Source organism: Leiobunum rupestre, chromosome 10 (genome assembly GCF_980474605.1).
Source record: "Leiobunum rupestre chromosome 10, qqLeiRupe1.1.hap1, whole genome shotgun sequence".
In the NCBI taxonomy this organism is placed as follows: Eukaryota; Metazoa; Arthropoda; class Arachnida; order Opiliones; family Sclerosomatidae; genus Leiobunum; species Leiobunum rupestre.
Window position 1 is genome coordinate 27,034,825 of NC_143393.1, and position 24,007 is coordinate 27,058,831.

Below are 24,007 nucleotides of genomic sequence, written 5' to 3' on the forward strand. Positions count from 1 at the left end.
ATTCCCGCTTGATTTGAGGGTATGACGAGCTCGCGGAGTTGCGCGTAGCAACGCTAAACGGTGCGCCTGCCCAGTTATCGTCCATTTGCAGCGGGGATTTCGAACCGACTAAAACGATTGTCTTTTTTCTCGTGGCAGGTTTTCCGTTCCTTTTAATGTCTTCTTGGACATCCACCGCAGCGTCAAGATTCGATAACTCCGGCATTTAACGTCCATCAATCGACGAAGTGGTGGTTTTTCATATGGACAGATTAGGGTGAGTGTTTTGTTTATTTCCATTCCGTAATATAGATGGCACCCTAGTCTCCGCGCGAAAATTTACTGAGACGCGTTTCTCGTAGCCGCCAATTTGTCATAAATATTAATATCGCGAACTTATTTAAATGAATCGATTTCTTTTGACCACAACCTAACATGATATTTAGCGTATTTCATTAATTTAAAATTAATGCAAATTTTTGGTATTTATGTCAGTTTTAATATAAACTTTTTTTTCGTTTCACTATTGCAACATAGTCCCAAGTAGGGTGTTCCTTAATCCGTTTTTTCTAATAATTATCTTTCTATATTTTCTCTGGACATTTATCAAAACAAATCATTCTTGACATTTATATCGTCAATCTAAATTAAGGATAATTTATTTTCAATAAAATGATAAATTATCGACTAAGCTTCCCCCATCATAAAAACGAGTTTTGTGAAAGCGTTAATATAGTTCATAAACCACATAACTTCTAATCTAAAATTAAATTATTCCTCAAAAATTACAGAAAACTATTTAGCCTTCAATTTCAAATTAAGTAAAGAATTAAACCTCTAGCTCCAAAGGTTTTATAACTTTAATGGCCATTAGAAGATAAAATATAATAGCTGGATTGCGTCACGAAGTTCCGAAATCGACAATTACGAATAACTATGTAAATCCACGAAAACAATAGGATTTTCGAGAAATGTGGGCTCAAAAGGGGGAAGGCAGTCAGTCCCGTTGATACGGCGCGTGATACACTGCGGGGAATCAATCGTTACTTGACTTAGCCGCCTAGCTCAACCGCTCGTAAACTGTACTCTAACCCCCTCCGTATCCTTCGATAGAAGGCGAGAGGTCTCGGGTGCCAATTTGTCGATGTTGACGGCGCGCGCCGGCTCTCACGTTTTGTTCTAGAAGTAGCGGAGCACGTTGGAAGAATTACGCTACCCCTCGCTGGCCTCGAACCAATCGTAAGCTAGTTTTAATAAAGTAAAGGTAAAGTTTGAAGCGTGTCGCGGTAGAAGTATTTGACTGTTTCGCTTTCGCCAACGTGAGTTCTTATTTTTACAGCGTTGCCAGATGTACGATCCGGATCGTATTTGTACGATAATTGAACCTTCGGTACGATATACGATTCGAAAGCTGGATCGTACGGTAAATATGTGATTCAAAGTACGATCCGTGTAAAAATTGTTTTCTTTAAAGGGAAAACCTTTGTATATTTCGAAATATTGCGCTGACCACCACCACTGAAAGGAGTTGGTTAACTACCAGATTCCAGACTCCAATTTCCGGTTTGGTGGGGGCGTGATAATGGTCGACACGAATCAGAAATTTCTCAGGTGTTTTTTTCTTACATAAAAGGTTTAATAAACATTTTTTTATTATCTTTAAACAACTTTCAACCGTACGATCCAAATCGAAACTCTATCCAGCGCTTTAAATACGGCAACCCTGGTTCTTAAAGGGAATATAACCTGCAAAGCAATCTTTATGGAAGACCCCTTCAATTTTTCAAATTTCCCTGTACAGTGGCGCCAAACATTTTTAAAGCCAAAGGCAAGAGCGGCCAGAGCTGCAAACGTTGGTGTTCCACACCAAATACCCGAGGTTATATTCCCTTTAATAATAGACATTTCGTACGCGAGACGTAGGGTTACGTCACCAATTTTATTCGGCCGTGTAGAAAATAATTAATTCCCCTGCAATGGCGCTTACTATCTATGATCTCGCGTGATTGACTAAAAGTCGTAACTTTGAGCGCGTATCGATAGATATAGTTTTCCCGGTTCTTCCATCTTCCTACGCCATTTAACCACATTAGCTGTCAATAGGTGTCGCTAGTAGACTACAGTTTGTTTTTATTGGACGAATTCTATTCACGGTGGATGGAAGGTATGAATTGCATTTTAATGGCCTCGCTTTCGGTGTTCTAAGCGCGGGGATGCGCGATGCATTGATTCACCCCCCCCCCCTCCTCCCGTTAATAGACTTCGGTACATAAGCCTTTTCACTACGCGTTGAAAGTTTAATGTTGACTATCCTCGTGCTAGCTTAGCACGTGTATAGATTATTTCCATCCTTTGGAAAAGTAATCATAATGAGGATTTAGCGTAGAAGTACGATAAAATCAAAATAAAGAGTTTACATTTGTCATCTTAGTTGTTAGTTAACAAGGTTGCTGATAACCATAAATTTATAATTATTTGTCATATAAGTGAGAAAATAACTTTTTTTTTTATATAAATTGGGCCTAAAAAATTAACTTAAAGGGTATATAACCTGCAAAGCAATCTTTATGGAAGACCCCTTCAATTTTTCAAATTTCCCTGTACAGTGGCGCCAAACATTTTTAAAGGCAAAGGCAAGAGCGGCCAGAGCTGCAAACGTTGGTGTTCCACACCAAATACCTGAGGTTATATTCCCTTTAAAGAAGAAGAATAATAATAATAATTTATTGATGTCGACATTATAAATATACGTACGATTACACAATTCATCACCACACGGGAAAAAAACCTGCGCGTGGTGGGGGATAGTATGATTAATAAGGCCCATTAAAATCGATTTGTGGGCCCTAATTCAAATTAAAAGCACGCAACATTTTTGGTGGACTGAGGACTAAGACATTAGGCCAAAATAGATGCTATTTTCCTCGTCGTCATAGTGACCGTACGCGCAATAATTTGTATTTAAGTCTCGTATTTTGCTAGATGCGCTTATGTTTTTGGGGTCTGGCGTCATTTCTACTAACAAAGCTATCAGTAATTATTTCCATTAACTGACACTAATTAATAATTATAAACTATGGCGATAATAACTAACGGTTGATTACAACCCTAGTTATTATATTTGGGGCTAGAAAAGTAAAAGTATTACTTGTTGACTAAAAAAAAAAATTGATATTTGCTTTCGCAGAGAAGCGCTCTTTTCTATTGTAGTATTGTTGGAATGCTATTTCGAACTGCAATTTTCCTCAATATAGATATAACTATCCCTGACAATAAAATGCTCAGAAATACTCTAACCACATGTCGGAAGTGATTCGATTTATTATTTGGACCAACGCCCCCCCCCCCTCGTCTGCAAGCTCGGTTTAGCCGGAAAACCATAGTTCCTCTATGACCATGGCAAGGTATGTTCAACCTTGTTCAACTCTTTCAGTTCGGGATACCATAAGTCTATAATTCGTTATGTGCAATAGTATGTCACTCGTAAGCTTCAGGCGCCAATGTTTTCCGTGACTATCTATACTTTATTGAGCCTAATTAGATAGCCTTTCTAAGTTGTCCTAACTTCCATAGCAGTTATTTATACTGATAGGCCGATATTACGATTTTTCCCTATTAATCGGTTCGCGTCTAAACTACCGATTTTACCCGATGCTGATTTGAAAAAAATCGATTCCAATTTTTTCCCGATAGTGATTTAAAAAATATCGATACCAATTTTTCCCCGATATCGATTTAAAAAATATCGATACCGATATTTCCCCGTTAGCGATTTAAAAAATATCGATACCAATTTTTTCCCGATATTTTGAAACCGACTTTCTCAAACCCAGGCAGATGGCACCGCTAACCTTGACTTTGCTAATTCTTCTACCCCAGGTCAGCGATTTTTTTAGATATAGATTTATTTATTTATATATTTATAATAATAATAATAATAATAATATATTTAATTTAATTTAATTGTAATTTTTTATAATTAGATATAGGTATCGGTAATAATCGGTTAGATATCGGTATGGCTAACGATTTCCCGAATCTCCATTAACGGTTAAATAATCGTTAAATTCCGAAAATCGGTATCGAAATCTGCCAACACTGACTTGTTTACTAATGGCGATACTGGTTTTCCTTGCCGACTGTTTCTTCCCCCCCAACCCCCCCGCTCCCTGTAAAGAGTAGTTGTCACATGGTTTGAGCACCAGGCGTACGGCTCGGAGATACAACGGGAAATGTTTCACGTGTTCGGAAAACGTGACTTTCGATCGCTGAAACCCCCTATGCGAAAACGTGCGAAGGGAGGCGTTTTCTCGGAGCTGCCTCGTAACAAGACCTCAGTGTCGACCGCCCCCCCCCCCTCTTTTCCTCTATCTTGTCCGTCTGTCTGGCTGTGCAGGATAAAGATTATGTAATTTTATATCTCTGACGCGCGCACGGATACACCTATCACATTAGTTTCTTACATTTGGTATTGCGGACAGTGAAAAACGTTTTATTCACTTTAAGCACTTAAACAAAGTTACATAGAAAAACCTGTTTGCCTGCCTTTTCGACGACTTACAAAATTAGTAAATTTCTTTTTAAGACGTTTTTCATATCATGTTCATTTGGTATTCATTTTTAAATACTGCTTACGTTGTTCGTTTGAAACGCGTACCATCGCAGGCTTCATCTGCTTTTTCAAAATACTTTTCGGAGGAAAAAATAGAAAAATTCTCCAGCTAGTTGTAATTTTAACATTTTGCGTCTTCAGGCCGATTAATACACGCGATAAATTTCGAGTCGTGATGCGGTTTGGTGGGAATTTAACACCAAGTCGTAGCCAAAGGTCGGCAACGCATTTGGTCTCCAGTCTCCGGTCCTCCAGACTCCAGTCTTCACTGGAAGGATGGGCCTCCGGTCTCCGGTCCTCCAGTTTCCAATGGAAGGTTGGGCCTCCAGTCTCCAAGTCTCTAGCCTCCATCGCGACTAGAGGCCTCCGGTTTTCAGGTCTCCAATCACCATCCCGACTAGGGGCCTGCAGTCTCCATTAGAGATCGCAGATGCGGCAGATCTCCGGTCTCGGAGGCTGGAGACTGGAGGCCGGAGCCGCCGATGTATGTTCGTAGCGCGTGTTAGCAGACGACTTTTCGATGTAGAATATGCTCCGAGATATGCTCCCTTTGTGCCAAAAAGGGGGCGCTATTGGATAAATTTCGTCGCCCCCCCCCCCCCACATCGTCGACACGCCACTGCGTTACTTCGCAATACCACGTAAACGTTCAATATCTACATTCTATTAGCTATCGATTTGCAAGTATTTCTTCACCCGTGCTTATCACCTGGCTGGAACAGTCCGCCTTGACAGCTTCTATTGTCTATTTTTCTTTCACTCTCTCGAATTGGATTTCTTGCGCAAGGTTTTAAGCTCTCAACAATGTAGGATTCCCTGTGAAATTGGCTAAAGAATTTTGGTAAAATAGGCCCTTATCCATATTCCATAGACGAAATACTGTACTTCAGCTACGGAGGACAAGCTAGTAGTTTCATCCGTTTTTATTGGCAGAATGATGTAGCATCCATGCAGGGTTCATACAAACATGGAAATCAGTGAAAACCTAGAAATATCAGTGAAATTTATTTAAAGCAAAAAAAATCAGGGAAATCAGGGAAAATAATTATGAGAACTCCAAATTATGTGCAATTTGTTTTAGTTTTTTTGAAATTATTACTTACAAGGAGAGTACCCGAGGTGTTTATTGCTGATTTTGTTCAAAGTCGGGCGTAATGTAGACCTATATGAAATATAAAATTTCCCAAAAGGAGACGTTGCACTACCCATTTGATTTTCTATGGCAACCGAAAATGTTTTTGATCGCTTAAAACAATAAAATCTCCATTTAAAAAAGCATGGGATTTTCTCGGTTTCACAGGGTCCTAGCTACGAAAATTTTGAAAAATTTTGAAAATCACGAAATGTGTAATTTGGACAACATTTAGATAAATTTCATCAAGTTTGGGTAAATTGAAACATTTTTAGGGTAAATTTGTAACAAATTTTGGGTAAAATAAGGAAAAAATCTTATTTTGGTTGTAAGTGGTCAAAAACATTTTCGGTTGCCATGGCAAATCGAATGGGTAGTCAACGTCTCATTTTGGGAAATTTCATATCTCATATAGGTCTACATTACGGCCGACTTTGAACTAAATCGGCAATAAACACCTCGGGTACTCTCCTTGTTAGTATTGAATTCATGCGTTCAATCTTGACTATAATATATTAGAAAGTGTAACAGTAATGCTTTTAACATTTTAGAGACCCCTATTGTTTTAAAAAATACACCTGGAAAATATTCAAAATTACTCTGGAAAACCTGGAAATGTCAGGAAAAACGGTTTTTGAAATATTTTATGAACCCTGCCATGCTACCAACTGTTAATGGCGGTAAATACGATAATTCGTCATTATTTCGCCGAAATAAGCGTACATTTTCATTGTGTAGGCGTTTTAATTTTCAATAGGCCTTAGTCTCAAGCCTTGGCTTAGTACCGACGCGTTACAATTTGTTTGTAAATTTTGTATTTTTCTAGTTACAAGGTTGCCATAGTTTTTACAGACTCAAATTCCCTGACTTTTCCAGGTTTTCCCTGACCATCTCCGCATATTTGCCCTGACTTATTTTGTGCCACAATTTTGTATTTTTTTACCTATCTCTATAGGTAGCTTTGGGCTATGGCCACCATTTTGAGGGCAGTTTTTATCTATAGGAAAAAGCATGGGTGACGTCGACATACGTCACGCCGATATTACTCTATATTTTAATAAAGTAAATTCTACGTAACTCCACACATAGCTAATCTCCATAGTTATCAGTAATTATTTCGACCGACACATTTATGGTACGCAATTGTATATCATATGTATGTTTATAAATTCGTTTAGCGTCCTTCTTATATTTAGAGGCCAACTCGACAAGTTCATAAATTGTTGGTATTCTCATGACTTCTTCATTTCCATAGCGCATCATTACTAGTATCTTCCCCTCCCCCTTCACACCTTGCCTTATAGCAATGGCTTCACGCGGTTGCCGCTACATGGTTCGGTGTAAACCTGAAAGGCTAATTAGGCTATGACAAGAAGCCCATTTCTTGTTGCGAAATTTAACCGAGAGGGAGGGTATAATCCGGTACAATTCCCCGTACTGGCAGTAATCTCCCACGTTTGGGCTCGGAATTATAGTTTCAGCGGTGCCCGTCGCCCTCTCAAACGTATATTGGTTCCAGGCTCTACCGTGGGACGCGTTCTTCCTACGCGTTTGTTTATGCGGAGGCTTAATCTCTCTTTCTATTCCCGGGGAGCGTCACTGTTCCTTTCCCCGTTGAGTTACATCGCGCGCCAGCCACGTTTTCTAGCCTCACACCGTGTTCGGCCGATAGAGCCGACGGATCGGAAGATTTTTCTTAGTCCCGGACGCAAAAAATATTGCGCTCAAAAGTTCCAATTTGACTTAATTTTACAAAGTTTTCCGTCTCAATATTGCGGATTAAAATGCCCAAGTGGTCCAATTATCTTAGGAACAAAACGGAAATTATCAAATTCAGTTTCGACACTCGAGATCGGGTCACTTGCTATCTCATTGTCATTTGGATGGCTCTGGTCCCAGAGTAAAACTTCAGTTATCGACGCTTTTACTTTTTAATAAAAAAAAGAATAAATTGGTATCATACTCACATTTCAAAGAACAAAAGGTAGGCTTTATCCTTTGTCTCTTTTAGAAACTTTAAATGTACAAACTCCGCCCCCCCCCCTTTCCGCCTATAGCCTACCTGATAATACTTTTAATAAGGCTCAATATGTTTGCGAATCATGTCGTAATTGGGCCTTAACCGTAATTTTCCTTATAAAATGGCCGGCTCCTGTAAAGGAAAATCTTGTTTTCACTACTTGTATTGGTATACCTCTAGTCTATCGCTACTCGAAAATGTAGGTTGTCAATTTGTCAAGGCCAAAGCTACGATCTATCGCTATAAAGGGTTTTTACGCGTTAAATGAATACATTTATAAAAAGGATTTAATAATTGAAATTATGTTATAATTTGTAAACGGTAAATTTGACTTTCATCGTGTGGCCGTTTTGGATTTTTTTTATATAACTGAAAACTTACTCAAAATATAAATTTGTCCTGTTTTCAGGGCCGTGCAGAGGGGGGCAGACGGGGCCAAATCCCCGGGGCCCAGCGAAAAAGGGCCCGGCATCATGCCTTTTAGGGCCCCGGTACAATAGGGGCCCATCGGCTCGCCCTTAACCAGCCCCCCCCCCCCTTGAATATTTCAGTTTTAAGGGCCCGTGATGACATAATTTGCCCCGGGGCCCGAAATGTCTCTGCCCGTTTTGTCGTCTAACCAGAAGTGCATTATAAGTAGTAGTCTGACTAAGCTAAGAATCTTAAGTTCAATAGACCAGCAAAGCAAAATTTTGCCGGTGGTATGGGAGGGCTGTGGTATGGTAAGTTCAGGAGGGCCCTTACTACAGCTCAGCACCGGGTGATCAATACCAGAGATCAGATAATCACGGGCCTTCCTAATTGAAATTACGGGGTGAAGGACTGGCTTTTATCGTTCCGGGACCCTAAAAAGCACACTAGTTTGTCCTTTTCCTCCGGCCCCCTCCTCTGCCCCCTCCTCTGCACGACTCTTATCACAATTAGAAATTACTCTTAAAAAATACAACAATAAAAAAATTGAAAATTATTGTATAAAATGATTGTAGACCATTGGACCGAAATCCCATTCGTCCGAATGTACCCTTCAACCGAATTCGAATCGACCGAAAACCGCGTTTTGCGCGGTTTTCATTCAATATACCGTTAGTGATACATATTTATATATCGTAGGTTACGTGACGATAGTATATCTAATTTGGACTAAACTATGTCTTAAATATTTATTATTTCGTACCGACGTGTATTTTTAGACCTTTTTCCCTTGAAATTTGATATTTTCCGGGTTTAATTTTTGAAACTAACCTTGATAAGACCCGACGTGAAATAGTTGCCTACCATATCTAACCTAATCTAACCTAACCTAATCTAACCTAACCTAACCCAACCCAACCCAACCTAACCTAACCTAACCCAACCTGAACTAACCTACCCGAAGTGAAAACGAACCAGATTTAAATTTCCCATTCAACTGAACCCCGCCATGTTGGGCTATAAACGAAAATACTTCAATGGGATTCAGTCAAACGGGATTCGGTCCAATAGTATACAACCTATAAAATACATCAATTAATTATTTGGAGTACGATTATGACGATTAATGGCAATTATCAAGGATTCCATCTTATCATGGGTTCAGTGACCTATTTTACTCGGGCCGGTACATGTCAAGAAACACGGTTTTGAATATTGTTGAAAATAGGTTAAACCGTATTTTAAATGGACATGGAAATTTAGTAGGCAAATGAACTCCGCTTTTATCGTAAACATGTATATGGAACTTAAGTGATATTGCTAGACCTAGACGGTTATTTGATTAATCTACCTGTTTTTGTCTGAGAATAGACGGGTATAGGAAAAAACGTCTGTTTGCGATTAGGCCGCGTCTACACGTCCTCTCCCACCCGTTTTTAGTTTAACATCGAATATATATTCGAAGTGACACTATTGCTATGGACGGATTGTCGTTAAGTGTTGGTCGGCGTCGGCGTGGAAAGCGACGACACGGTAGATGGAGCTACACATCGAGTAGTTAGTTTGGCGGGAAGTTCGAATTATTGAGTTGGCGGGAAGTTTGAATTATTGCAGTTAGATTGGCGGGAAGTTTGAATTAGACCATTTCTTTCAATATGCTAGAATAGGATTATAATTGGCGGGAAGTTTGAATTAGACAATTTCTTTCGATATGCTAGAATAGGATTATAATTGGCGGGATGTTTGAATTAGATAATTTCTTTCGATATGTTATAAAAGGAATATTTTTCGACGTTGTAAATTAATTATATTGGATTATTATTGCACGTCGTAAGACATCGAAGGTAGCTTAACTATTTAACCTTTGATACTTTGTGAAAATAATATTCCGGCTGGGCCGACTTGTTCCATCTCGGATTTAACTCGTTTAATACCAGTACATCGTCTTCTATACCAGTTTTGGTTGGGAATATGAGTTAGAATTATTAGCGCATGAGCGGACGACGCACGTGGCTACATGTTAAGGAACTGCTTTCTACAGGGTTGAATATGTTATATTTTGCCCAGTGATGGCGCAAGGAGAAATAAATACTTAATAATAAATAATCAGATAATTTAATACCCAAGGCACCATCTTAGGCCCAAATCATCTAGCGACTTTTAATACCATTAATTTAGGTGGACGGGTTATACTGATTAAGAGGATGGTGGCACCTAGGAGCAACAAACACAACACCCCACACAAGGAGAACGCAATTTTTCATTGGCTAGACGCTTTAGCGCTTGCTGCCGTCGGAAGGGGAAAATTCGGAAATTGCCTGCCCCCCCGCCCTTAAAACGTTCAGCGTAAAGGCTCGTGACGCTCGTCCAATGAAATTTGTACACAACCCTTCGTTAGCGTGTTTAAACGCTAGCTGCGTTCTCCTTGTGTTTGTTGCTCCTAGGTGGCACATAGTGAAGATAAATATTTTTGATAGATATTTTACAAATTTAACAGTAGGTGCCCCACAAATTAACTTGAAGAGGTGCTTCTGGGGCCCCCTACAATTTGTAGGCCCCCAAATAAAATGAAAAGTTAGCTTATAGCTCCCGGCCTTTCACAGTTCACGGCAAAATATAGCATTTTTAATTACTATTTTTTTTAATTTCTTGCTGTTTGAAAAATATGGCCCGCAAATCTAATCATGGTAGAACAACTATGAAATTTGATAATCGACCATAAATATATGGAACCTCTTTCTGTCTTTAAATAGTAATTAAACAATCTGAAGAAAAGTATCAACCAAATTAAATTAATTAATTGTTTAAAAATCAATAAATTAAATTTAAAAAAATTCGATCAATTACAAAAAATCATTGATTTTATTTTTATTTTAAACAATGTCAGAAGTGATCATCCCTGATTAGACGTGCACATAATTTTAAATATTAAGCACATGTTTAATCCTGCTTAAAACATATTATTGAAGGAAGGAATCTAATAGTTAATTGCATTCTTTTTGTACGGTTTCCTTCTAAGGAAGTCTTTTTGTCGTTTATAGGAACCGAAATTGTAAGTCTCATTTCAACTCCAACGAAAGCTCAGGGGCATCTTCTAGTGGCTATAGGTAATTGTAACCTTTGATCCTTGACCTCCTCTCTACGTCCGAACGGCGTCATTAACCCGTGACTTTCTTTATTTCAGCTCCGATGCAATATCTCAAACTTGTCTAAACCAAAGGGTTTGCAAACGACCTCATTCCGAAATGAAATCGTTGTTTCCGAGCGAGGAGAAGTCAGTGTTGCGTTCTTTGGGAGTCCTGTCGCCGGTTCTTTCGTGCATCCGAACCCTCACTGGTACGAGCCATTGTACGAATGCGAACTCGACTACCTGGATAATTTTATACCGTTCGCCATCGCTAAAACTTTTATCATTCGTTTTCGCAGATTCGGAAGATCACTACAGCGACCTGAAAGCTCCGAAACTAGACGAAAGCTGTTTCCGTTTTCTCAGAAACGAACCATGCGTCAAAAACGGGGTCAGTCTCTTGCCTTTTTTTTTGTTTCAATCGCCGACCTTGGACAGCTGTCAATGTTCGGACTATTAAACCATTTATCTTGAAAATATTTCAGAACGGTTTTTGTATGGCTATTTCTTTGGTGGATGGCAACACCCTATTCGTCAGCAGCACCATTACGTCCATTCTGGGATACCCCAAGGACATGGTAGTCGGTACTTGCATTATGAACTACTTGTACCCCCGTGACCGAGTCACCTTCGCTAGTCAGTTAACTCAAGGGTTGCAGTCCCGCTTTTGCGACAGTGCCAAAAGCCTCACTCACAATCCAACCGAAAATACGTTCTATTGTCGAATAAGGTACGTTATTGTTTCATTCGATCGTTAAGTATTACTTTAAACGCGCCCTAACCGTGGCTACTCGCAGGCAGTACCATGGTCTGAAATGCGGCTACGGAGTTAGCGACAAGAAGAACGTTTACAAACCATTTCAAGTTACCATCCGGGTTCGTGATGTCTCTAGCGACGATCCGTGCGTCGAAGACGACGTTCAAACTACTTGTCTGATCGCCGTCGCTGTCCCGTTGGTTTCCGCCTACAAACGTAGGTTTTTCATTAATACTCCCGGTTCATTTCAATGCTGTTAATTTCCGTGTCTGTCCTTAGTCTCGGAAGAAATTCCCGCCATGTCTTCGTTCTCGACGCGTCACACTGCGTCATGCCATTTCAGTCACATGGACTCGAGCGCCATCTCGTACTTGGGTTTCCTGCCGCAAGACGTCCTTGGCTTTTCCATCTTCGACTTTTATCACATGGACGACATGCCCCAACTTAAAGATATCTACGAATTAGGTAGCGTATTTCGACTTTCATTTGTTGACGTACTTTCACGGGGTTGGACGAATGTTTGCGAACAATAATGCCATTTTGAAACTCGATTCTACAAAAATGGGATACTTTTTATTTCAAACTAACGGGGTATTTTTTCTTGATTAATCGATCGTGACGTTCTCATTTTGTGATTAATCGATCGTGACGTTCTCATTTGTGATTAATCGATCGTGACGTTCTCGTTTTATTGATTAATCGATCGTGACGTTCTCATTTTCTTGATCAATCGATCGTGACGTTCTCGATTTTGATTAATCTATCGTGACGTTCTCGATTTTGATTAATCGATCGTGACGTTCTCGATTTTGATTAATCGATCGTGACATTCTCATTTTGGATTAATTGATCGTGACGTTCTCACTTTTGATTAATTGATCGTAAAGTTCTCGTTTTTAATTAATCGAGAGTAACGTTCTCGTTTTTGATTAATCGATCGTGACGTTCTCATTTTTGATTAATCGATCGTGACGTTCTCAATTTTGATTAATCGACGATAACTTTCAATTTTGGCTTATTAACTCACGACTTTCTATTTTTAGAAGAAAAAAATAAGTATTTTTTAAAGGACATGTTGTTTAGAGAAAAATAAAATAAAATATGGTTATAAAAATGGTTTCCGTATAAGGTATTCGTAATTTTAACGTGTCGCAAGATGCGGGATAAATTTTTTCTTTCTCTATTCTCAATTTCGCCCACTCCATCCGACGACTTTCTTCAATAATGCGAACAAAACCCGAAAACAAAACAAAACTAACAGTCGTCAAGGAACAAGGCTGTTCTTTCCGAAGCAAACCTTACCGCCTGAAAGCCTTCAACGGCTGCTATGTCGTCCTAGAGACCGAATGGTCGTGCTTTATCAATCCCTGGTCTCGCAAGCTCGAGTTCGTGCTGGGACAACACAGAGTCCTCAAGTGAGAACAGAACCCTCTTTTTACTCTCAAATAGGCCTAATGTCTTTGATGTCTATTTTGTTCGACAAACCTCTTTTTCGCGAACCTAAACCATATAAGGACTAGAGTATTGTCCTTGAAAGAAAGTTTCGTTTAATTTAAATGTGTTATTTAGCCGTAGTGGCCGGTGGGGGCGTGACGGGGCCTTCTTAAATTTATATGATAAAAATGACTGAATTTGGATCTTTTCTTCTTTTAGAGCCGGGCCCCGTTCGGATTTGGCGATTGCACCCATCGTTACCGCTCGCTATTGTTTTTTGTTTTTGCACGCGGATTAAATCTATAACTGGCACTAATTGATTTTCGATTCCGTTTCTCGCGTGTCTGCAGAGGTCCCGTTGATGCCAATGTCTTCGGTGAAAACATGAAAGAAGATGGTGTCGTCTCCGATGAAATCCTCAAAGAAAGTCAACGGATTCAAGAAGAAATCAAGAACCTTCTCTCTCAGGTATGCTTTGATCGGTTTAATTTTTTTTATGTAAAAGTGGACAAATAATGTATTCATTTCTTAACGTCATTTGGAGGGGGTATAAAGTTTCAACTTGGCCAGATAACCATGTAGTCTGAATTAAACGACAAAATAAATTTATTATTATTATGGCCGAAAAGCTTGAATCTCTCGGTTATAGTTTTTCTAAACCTCACTTAACATTTCGTTATAGCCCGTGAAGAACCACGTAAACGATGGCTTACGAGGGAGATGTCCTAAACGTAAACGAGGTCTCGCGTCCTTCGTCAGCAGTCTCGTGGACGTGTGCCAGGGTGAGGAGCAGAATTGGAACAAGGAAGAATGTAGCTGTTCCGTAAGTATTCTTCTTCACTCAAAGACACTACGTACGGAGCGAGCCAATACTGATAGTGGTAAATGTACCTACAGAATCACGGTTCGGTGGTGATGGGCGAAATCTCGCCTCATCAGGAATTCAACGACTCTGACCCGTCTAGCGTGACGCCACCCACCTCGCAAGAGATCAGGTACCAGGAAAACATCGATCGCTTCTTCGCCAGTCATCCCAAAACGTATTCGTCCGACGGCTCGGGTGATGGCAAGGCTAATTTCAAACGACATCAAAGCAGTAATACCAGCGTCGACAAGGAAAGTCATATCACATCCGGTAAGTCGAAAACCCTCCTATTATCGAACTAGAATATCGTTGGACCACGTGTTTTATTTTTGTAGCCGACTCTGGTAACGGCTCTATGCAGACCCATTCCGTCGAGTCCCTTAAAGCCACGACGCCCGCCCAGAACGGTACTATTCGCAATATCACCCACGAGAAGTACCCGGCCATATCGTCACTGACCGAAGACCTGCTCTCTAAACACAATCGAATCATACATCACAAGTACAACGCCAAGCAAAGAAAGGCCAAAGCCAATAGTTCCACCAACGTTCAACTTCGAAAAGACACTCTGCGCATGAAGCGCGGCAGTTCGCCTCACCTACCCGACAGTGGACCTCACAAACACAATAAGCCCAGCAAGTCGCGGGCCGCCAACGTACCCAACCAGGCCGAAGACTCGACCAGTAACGAGCAAAGTCAGCCGTCGACGGGAGTCAACCCAATGTCCGGTTTCAGCCTGAATCCGCCTTTTTCGATGGGTAGTTTCCCGTCGATGTCGCACACTTCTTCGTCGACGCCTTGGAATAGTTCCTCCATCACGGCCTCGTACGCCAACCCGATCTACAATCCGGGAATTCCCAACTTCGGAATGCCCAACTACATGTACATGGGCGGAGCCGCCCCGACTGCCGCTGCCCCAAGTCCCTTTTTCATGCCAGGTAAGAATTTTATCGAAAGTACCGAAAACTGGCAGATTTTAACATCGTCCATCCCGTTTTCAGTAATGTACATGGGTGCCATGCCTTTTTACCCTTCGATACCACCGATGATGACGCAAACCCCTCCGGCCGGCGTCTGGCCTTTCAACTTCGGACCGGCTTGCTCCATGGGTCTATCAGCGCCGATAACGGCCTTTAACCAAACCAATCCGCATCCTCAGAATGGTCAAGTACCGCCACAACCGCGTACAACGAACAACGCCCAAACTACCAACACACCCGCCGTTGACGCCAAATCGACGGTTCGACCTCCTTACGAGAATATGGACACCAATCAGATCGACGCTTCGCCGATAAATCGAAACAACAGATCCGAGAAACAAAATATTAACGGCGACTTGGGTCCTCGCGCGAACAATAACAACAAGACCAACGTTGACAACTGTCAACAGCATAACTTCGTCAACCCGTCTATTAAAACATCTTCCACAATCGCCTCCTGTCTCACTGGATCCATTACTTTTACTCAGGTTGGTGCTTTTTTTAAACCACCAATATTTAATCTTATACTAAGACAAAGTACGTCTTACCTACCTAGAGTGGAGAGTCGTCGACGCGTACGGCGTGCCGTACGAAGGCACCAGTAGACAATCAAAGGGCCTACAATAACGACAGCGATCAAGCCAAAGAACAGAGTGACCAGGACAAAGACCTTCACGATGATTCCGCCTCTCTTTCCAGCTCTTACCTTCTGAAATCTGAGGATTTGAGTTGCCAGTCGCCCTCCGAAAGAGCAGAGGTAAAGATTAGGATCCGAACTTGGTTTTTCTGTGGAAAAAGACTCGTTAGGAAGAAATTTAGAAAAAGACGTAGGCCAGTGAATGAGACGCTGTGTTAGCTTTTGACTGATCTTTTATGTTCATTGATTTTGGTTTCGCTACCCATCATTTCAACCATTTTGTTTAGACCAATGAGGGAACTCTTAAACCAATAGCATGATTATTTTCCTTCGCGTCATCATTTCTGTCTGCAACGTCGTCTGTACCCACAGACAACTCTATTATAAGCACACACCGTAGAAGCAGACAACAGGATTTATTTGAATCTAAACAATTTTGTTTTCTGACGGGTCTATTGGCGTTATTTTTAATTAAATTGGCCATGTTAGGTCATAATTGAAAGTGCAATGTAATCCAATTATTAGCTATGATACTTGTAAATTATGTTTGCCGTGTTAGACCATTATCGAAATTCAGCTAGATTAGAAAAATGTAATCTAAGAACCAGCTATGACACTTAGGCTTATTTTCAATTATATACGCCATGTTAGGCTATTTCCAATAACGTTAATTTTGTAAACGTAGGATACGGAAATGGATTCCAAGGAATATAAAAAACGCCCCTTATTAAAAGACCCGCCATGGATGGATGGTGTAAACATGAACTCCGAGACCATCTATCGATTCCAATTACCCACCAGATCGTTGGAAGATATACTTAAAAAGGATTTGGAAGCTCTTAAATCGATGAATCAACCTTCTTTGGTTGGTAAACAATTGGCCATTTTGCAAGCCGAGATAAACGAAAAGCGAGAGGAAAGAACGGCCATAGACACTGATAAAGAACCACGAGCTGGACCGAGTAAAGCGGAGTCGGGGGATGCTTTCATGTCCTCTCCCTCAATTCAGCTAGGTTTCGATACCTTAGAGGAAGATGTTCAAGAGGTTAGTTAACGTATTTAAGAAAACTCTTTTTTATCGAATTAAACTTACGCTTGTTTTCCATTTCACGCTACGAGAGCGATCTGAGAACGCTTCAGATCGATCTCGGAGTGCGGTAAATAGAATACGATATTAAAAATTTTAAATTTTAAATCTGGCAAGCCTGCTTACCATTTTTCGCGAATGGAAAGGATACGCGTTATGGGTTATGGCATGGACTGTATTATAGCTATAATACCTTGGAGGAATATTCCTCCAAGATAATACAGTCCATGGTTATGGCAATCGACGTGAGCTCACAGAGCTGTCTGCTCCAGAACTTAAAAGTTTAAATATTCCCATTCCACGTGTTCACCCCATGGATCTGTTGTTTGTTTCGGGTTTATTTAATTATGATTACTAATTCTAATAATTGGAATGTTTTAGGAGGTTCAATTTCAAGAGGCTGAAATGATGATTTATATGGTCGGTCCCCAAATTCCGGAAGCGGAAGGCGACGCTACGGAACCGGAGGAGGAAGAAGGGAGGGAATCGCAAGAATCTGCTATAAATAACTATAGACCTATATAAAACCGAGGTCCAAAGAGTTACTTCATCTATTTTATTAAAAAAAATCAACTACTTCATACCGCGCGCGCCATCGGAATTTTCAAAACTTTGAAAGTTTATCCTATCAATTTACTTATCATTACTCTTGATCTCCATAGTTTCGTTAAAGCGAAAACAAACAATTGTGACTTGAATTTTTGTTCCTTTTCGATTATTTAATTGAACGAACCTTTTTAAGTTTTTTTTATACGTGTATGCAAAAAGACTAAAAAACAGCCTCAGTATAAAAACCTTGCATGAATTGTGAGTGATACAAATACTATTCTTTATCTAAAGCCAATTTAAAGAAATGTGTAAATACGGTTTTATCAAAACATGGGCTAAAAATCCAATCAAAACTTGGTGTATCCAGGATTACAAACATTAAAGAATATGTGAATAAAAACCAGTTTTTTAAATAAATTGATGTAAAACAATTTTAACATTCGGTTTGACAATCGAATTTATTAGCATCTAACATTTTACATTCATTTCTACAATTTTATATTAAAATTCTTCAACTTGATTTTGTCACTGCATTATCATCTCCACCTTTGGGCTTAACAACAGCTGAAGCTTGGTCCTTAGCGGATTTATTCTGACTAGAGCTACTTTTACTAATTGTTCTTTTCTTAAGTTCTTCTTCCGTTTGCCATTCTATCTTCTGTTTATTTTGCCTAATGGCATCGTTTACTTTTTCCATTATCATTTCTTTTGTTAATACTCCGTCTTCTGAAGCGTAAGCTGAAGCCTAAACTTACCCAATGTAGCAGTTAACAAATCATTAAACACTTTCAGTAATTTAAGTCTCTATTTACCTGCCAAGCCACTCCTAATTTAGCTATCTCTCTTCCGGATAGTCCTTCAGTAACTTTAGCAATGTTGGTGCACAACTCTCCATAGTTGAATTGGGCAACCTTTAAGCGACTGTAGAAAATTTCAAATTTTAATAACAATAAAAAGACTTAATAAAATAAATAAAATACCCTTTTCTTTCCGCTGCTGGTTGCAAAATGAATTTATCAAAATACAACCTCACCATTCTCTCTCTTTCCTCTAACCCTGGCAAATCAAACGGTACCATTTCATCTAACCTATCATTAACTGCCCAATCAAATTGCTCAGGAACGTTACTAGCTAGAACTAATAGGAATCTATAAAAAGAAAGTAAACAATTAGGGTATTAAATCTAACTAAATTAAAAGATGTTAATTACTTATTGGATTGTTCTCCAGTCCTATAAAGGAAAGCATTTAGCGTGGCTCTTAAATCTTCACTAATATTTTCCTGAAATGTATTGAATCACTTAAGTACTTGGTACAATTAATTTTATTTTTTCCATACTTACGGAACTACGTTTCCTTAGGAATGCATCTGCTTCATCCAGAAACAGTAAAAGACTATAAAAAATAAACGGTTTTACTTGGATAATTCAAAATTTAGGCATGTGCGAGCCTTGATTATGAAAAATTTCACTTTTCGAGTATCGAGCCAAGCTTTAAAATTTTATCCAGCTTTCGAGCTTTTAGGCTTAGCTTAAAAATGGGGTTTCGAGTACTCGAATAATTAGGCTTAGCTGTATTTCATCAGAGCTTGTAGAACTTGTACTTTCATGAGATGAGGAATCATCTAAACTAGAATCTCCACTTTCATCACTAGGTTCTACTATTTCTTCATTAAAAGAATATTTACTGCCAGAGCTTTTACGTTTATTTGAAGCCAAATTTGTGAAGTCTAAATTAATAATTGGCCATACAAGTAATTACAACAAGAAAATAGTGGACTGATAAACCTAAACAACCACTAGGGCACCCTATTTTATGTAACTTATGGTTTGGGTTTCGTTTCCTACATTTAAAATCAGTGACCAATAAGAGATCTTAAGGCGGGACCAAAGGGGATTTTTTTAGTAGCGTTTCCTGCCATTTTTAAAAGTTCATGAGTAGTGCCTTGGTAAGAATAATAGTTTTGAGTACTCGAAAGTTAAGCCAAAGCCTCAATTTGAGGCTAAAACCATTTTTGAGCTTTCAAACTGAGGGTTTTCGAGATTAGCTCGATCAAGTACACGAACGAAATAGAGTACTCGCACATGCCTATTCAAATTCAATCGGTTACAAGAATTGTTTTTACCCCTTCCTACTGCTTTCAGCCCAGTCAAATGTTTTGTGAATAGCAGTCACGCCATCTCGTCCCATGGGCGCTACGTCACCCCCACTCATTAAGGCATAATCCATCCCGGAATGTTGAGCTAATTTCTGATACCACAAACTAATTATCCTCTGAAAAAAGGGTCAACTTTACCTCTAATACCTTTGCGAATAACGTCTTGCCTGTACCTGGCGGCCCGTACATCAAAACATTTCTATACATTCCTTTATTTCTCTTTGTATTCCTCGTGGCAATTGCAATATCACGGAGTCGTTCTTCCAACAAAGGCTACATAAAATTTTTTATTTTAATTGTTGCATATAAAAATTGGCTACTACTAAAAATTTTTATTTTTACTTCCAAAACCACTCCCTGCAACGCATCTGTGGGTTTACTGAAGATTCTTTTGCATGTTTTTATCGGATGTTTAAATATTTCAAATAATGTGATTCTAGACGTTTCCCGTACTAAAGATGGTTTTCCTAATCTGGCTTCTATAAATCTAGCTGCAATTCCAGTGCCCATTTTTGCAGAATAAACACCCAGAGCTAGCATGGTTACTCCTAAAGCCTGTAACAAATTTCAAGAATCAATTTAAAATTTTTCCTAACTTTAACAATTTTTTTTCGCTTTAACTTACAGTAGCTGATACTCGATCCCAATCGCTAATGAAGCTTTTAAACCCAACTCCTAAGACCTCTCCTGATGTTCTAAAATTTTATAGAAATACTCTTTATCAAAACCTTTTCATGTATTAACAGCTTGAGACTAAAATACTAACTTTATAGACTCTATAACTGTTAAGCGGTTTTCTGCTGCTTTTAATTTAATCTGTTCTAAGTATAAGTCTTGATTTTCTCGATCCACTTTGGCTTTAGCTCTCATTTCAGCTTCTAAGCGTTTCATTTCATTTTTCTGCCTCATTTCCATTTCTTGCTCCAAAGCGGCTGTGTTAAAATTAAAGATGTATATTTAATTTGAAATATTTTGCTACAACATTAAGGTAAGGTACCTTTTCTCATGGCCTCTTGTTTCGCTACTGATTCTTCTTGTTTCCGTAGGTTTTCTTCATTAGCCCTTTGTTGCTGTATTAATTGATCATCATACCGTTTTCTAGAGAGTTGATCTTGAAATTGTGCCCGCTATGGGGAAATATATTCTTAGTAACGTGATAACGATTCAGGTTTAAATTTTTTTAACTTGTTGATGTTGTTTAGTTTCTTCAGATAAAGTTTTTCTACGCTCTTCTTGTTGAGCTCTAATTTGTTCAATTTTACTCTGTTCAATATTAGTTTCGAGTTCTTTGATTGTACGTTGATGTTCCATTTGTAGTGTTTTTTCTTGCAATTTTGATAGCTCCAACGCTTCTTTTGCATGGGCTACAAATACATATAATTTAGAACTGGAATACAAGAAGCTGAGATGCTTTATACTTACACGAAGTTTCCAGGTCTTTTGCAGCTTTAGCTGCTCGTTCCAGCGCAGTGGAATCAAAGCGATAGGCTTCCATTTTACTTCTCTCATTTTTTCCATCTTTCCCTGAGGAATCGTCCCCTGATGCTCCACCAGCCACACCACCAGAACCTGGTGTTGGGAATTCTGGAATATTGAAATTTTGGGGTTGGTCCTTTCGAATTCCAAATAACCATGACATTCTTGCTTGCAATTTTCTATTTTAATGGAGTGAAGATGAAAATATACAGTGATTCCGTCCCCTTAATTTAAATTGTAATAATACAAAATCTGGTGCAAGTTTTACAATGTTTAGCTAATTTGCTAGGAACTTAAGACCAAGAGCTAAACCTCACGACTCACGTGTAAGCAAAAATTTAATTTCGCGGTAGTTCCGAAATTTTGCAGCAGATGGCTCCAACTTTTTGACCCAACCCCCCCTCCCCGGGACCACGGACTATTGAGTTGGGAATCATATAGAGGTACAACCATGGGTACAACTCAAAATTGATAGTCGCTAGAAAAAATTTTGCTTCAAATCTGAAACGCTTTCACTCGATGATGGTGCCATCTATCGCAAGCGGTGGGAATCTTAAACGCCTAAAAGCGAGAACTCTTTTCGGACGTTTTTACTTTGATATGTATTTTGTGCTTTTCTTTTTAACGTTCGTAGTTTGTTTTGGCCTGGCCCTTTTGTATCTTTTGTATTACTAGCTGGTATTGTAGTGAATGAGTACCTCTCCTGTGTGATGGTGTGAAGCAAAAGTGGATCATTATCCATATTATTATAGAGACTTGGCACTCCGTAGCTTTAGCCATGGCCACCATTGTGGTCATATTTTTCTCCCCACGATAAAAACTATTGAAAAAAAACTGTGACGTAGCACTGCCAAGTCCCTATTCTGTGTGAAGGCTAGCTTTTACACGTTATTCTCCCCCCCCCCGACGCGCAACCCCTTTAGGGGCGAGCTCACGCATAACTTGCTTTAAAATGAACTATAATTCCCGTTGACGCTTATGTAAAATGCAGAGGCGTAGCGAGGGGGGCAGGGGGGCATACTCCCTGGCCGCCGACGGTCAGGGGGGCGCCAAAGAGGCGCCTAAAGTATTAAAGCGGATATCGGAAACTTAAAAATTTAGGGGTAAACATTCCGAATGTGGCATTTTCTCGCAATTGGTAGTCAGTTTTACGCGCTTAAAAAATCGTTTTTTAGATCTTAAACTACAATACTTGTTCCAGGTTTTCTAGTAAGCCGATTTGATAGAAAGTTGATATTATTTTGTTAAATATAAAGTAGAGCAGGTTTTCTAGGAAAAACATTTTTCAAGATCACGTGATCTTTTTGACAGTTTTATTACGTGTGAACTTTGTTAGTTCAATATTTTAGAACTTTAACACGACGCTCTATTTTTGCCGAGCTTACCTGACGTGATTTCGCTGAGTGGTTCTTTTTTTAGCAGAATAAGTATTAAAAATAGTAATTAATAAGTAATTATTTAAATTGAAATGCGACGAGGCCGGTAGCCCAGAGGGCATTGAATTGGGAATAATACTGCTAGAATTACAATTACCATTTCGGTTGCCATGGTTACGCGGGACCTGTTCTGAGAAGACTGTACGATATTCATCTTTATAATAGGGGGGTAGCGCCATCTATATTTTGTAAAGTTATATGATTTGCGCAAAAATTCAATTGCAATATAGTTGCCACCACTAGAGACAGATGCCGCCACGGTTGAACGATATAGTTTAAAAAGTCTCCATATTGAACGAAATTGGTCCCGCGCTAGCCAGATTTATTTGTACCTCTATTTATTCCCAACTCAATGGAAGAGGGCATGGCCTCCTCAAAAATAATGGGTGCCCCTAAAAAATATAAAAGTAAACAAAATCCATAAAATATATCCTATAAACATATTATATTTAGTTAAGTCCATCTGTACAAACTATATTATTTCCTTTCGTGTACCTTGCTTTACTAAAATAGTTACCTTACAAAGAACCAGTGCATAAAATTAAAATATCGGTAGAACAGAACCAACGACGTAAGAAGTAAGGAAGAAAACTCCGGACTTCGGTGTATTTTAAGCAACTTAATGTAGTCTAGTCGAAAGGCCATTATGGAGATTTCTGGTTCACAAAACTAGTCTCTTATGCGCAGTATTTTACCAACCTTGTCTTACACCGGAGTCAATTTGCCAGAATCTGGAATGTCTCGAAAAATATTTGTGACAGATGCAGCAGGGTACGCGACGAATTAAAAAAACGATAAACAATACTAAGAAAGTATTTCCGTTATTGTTATTTAAATTTAATTTACTAAAAAATGACACATGTCATCGCTTTCAAATTTACATGATTTATACTATTCAAAGCGGCCTGTCGAATGGCGATGACATATGTCAATTTTTAGTAAATTAAAATTAAATAGTTTAAATAGTAACCGTTTTCCCGCTTCTTATAATTGGAAAGTGGGGTACGTTTAAATTAATTATATGTAAATTTGAAAGCGATGACATGTGTCAATTTTTAGTAATTTAATTCGTCGTGCTGCATCTGTCACAAATATGTTTTCGAGATTTTCCAGATTGTTGGGGGGGGGGGGGGCGCAAATTTTGGAGTTTGGCCCTGGGCGCCAAATAACCTCACTACGCCACTGGTTCGTTTGAAAACCGCAAGTCAAAAACCACGGCGCAATTTTCACTAAAACTTTACGTTTTAACTAGATGTCGGTAGCCCTGCCAGCTCCATGGAGGCAGTTTTTCCGACTTCCGCCGGGTACTCAGTAAGCGCCGGCGTTTACGTGCAAGGAGATTGATTTC

The 24,007-nt window shown here is 39.3% G+C and overlaps 2 protein-coding genes across 4 annotated transcripts; one reads left to right on the forward strand and one right to left on the reverse strand.

Moving 5' to 3' along the window:
• The first annotated feature begins 138 nt into the window (after nucleotides 1-138).
• per (period circadian regulator) lies at nucleotides 139-17,953 on the forward strand. Of its 2 annotated transcripts, none has more exons than XM_090161160.1 (16): nucleotides 139-256; nucleotides 11,196-11,261; nucleotides 11,339-11,502; nucleotides 11,581-11,672; nucleotides 11,767-12,011; nucleotides 12,079-12,254; nucleotides 12,318-12,503; nucleotides 13,300-13,453; nucleotides 13,823-13,940; nucleotides 14,155-14,295; nucleotides 14,370-14,607; nucleotides 14,673-15,275; nucleotides 15,339-15,805; nucleotides 15,874-16,074; nucleotides 16,640-16,999; nucleotides 17,423-17,953. In XM_090161160.1, exons 1-16 carry the CDS (start codon nucleotides 243-245, stop codon nucleotides 17,564-17,566), a joined length of 3,369 nt encoding a protein of 1,122 aa, XP_090017286.1. In that variant the 5' UTR covers nucleotides 139-242; the 3' UTR covers nucleotides 17,567-17,953. The 2 variants fall into 2 exon arrangements, with proteins under 2 accessions (XP_090017286.1, XP_090017287.1); XM_090161161.1 differs by having other exon boundaries at nucleotides 11,339-11,490.
• A 68-nt stretch (nucleotides 17,954-18,021) lies between these two features.
• bor (ATPase family AAA domain containing bor) lies at nucleotides 18,022-21,587 on the reverse strand. Of its 2 annotated transcripts, none has more exons than XM_090161162.1 (14): nucleotides 21,492-21,587; nucleotides 21,170-21,402; nucleotides 20,933-21,111; nucleotides 20,745-20,874; nucleotides 20,514-20,679; nucleotides 20,373-20,442; nucleotides 20,090-20,302; nucleotides 19,895-20,020; nucleotides 19,715-19,839; nucleotides 18,933-18,984; nucleotides 18,801-18,871; nucleotides 18,571-18,738; nucleotides 18,403-18,511; nucleotides 18,022-18,335 (listed from the first exon to the last, which is right to left on the reverse strand). In XM_090161162.1, exons 2-14 carry the CDS (start codon nucleotides 21,384-21,386, stop codon nucleotides 18,102-18,104), a joined length of 1,860 nt encoding a protein of 619 aa, XP_090017288.1. In that variant the 5' UTR covers nucleotides 21,387-21,402; nucleotides 21,492-21,587; the 3' UTR covers nucleotides 18,022-18,101. The 2 variants fall into 2 exon arrangements, with proteins under 2 accessions (XP_090017288.1, XP_090017289.1); XM_090161163.1 differs by having other exon boundaries at nucleotides 21,548-21,561.
• Nucleotides 21,588-24,007: the final 2,420 nt, after the last annotated feature.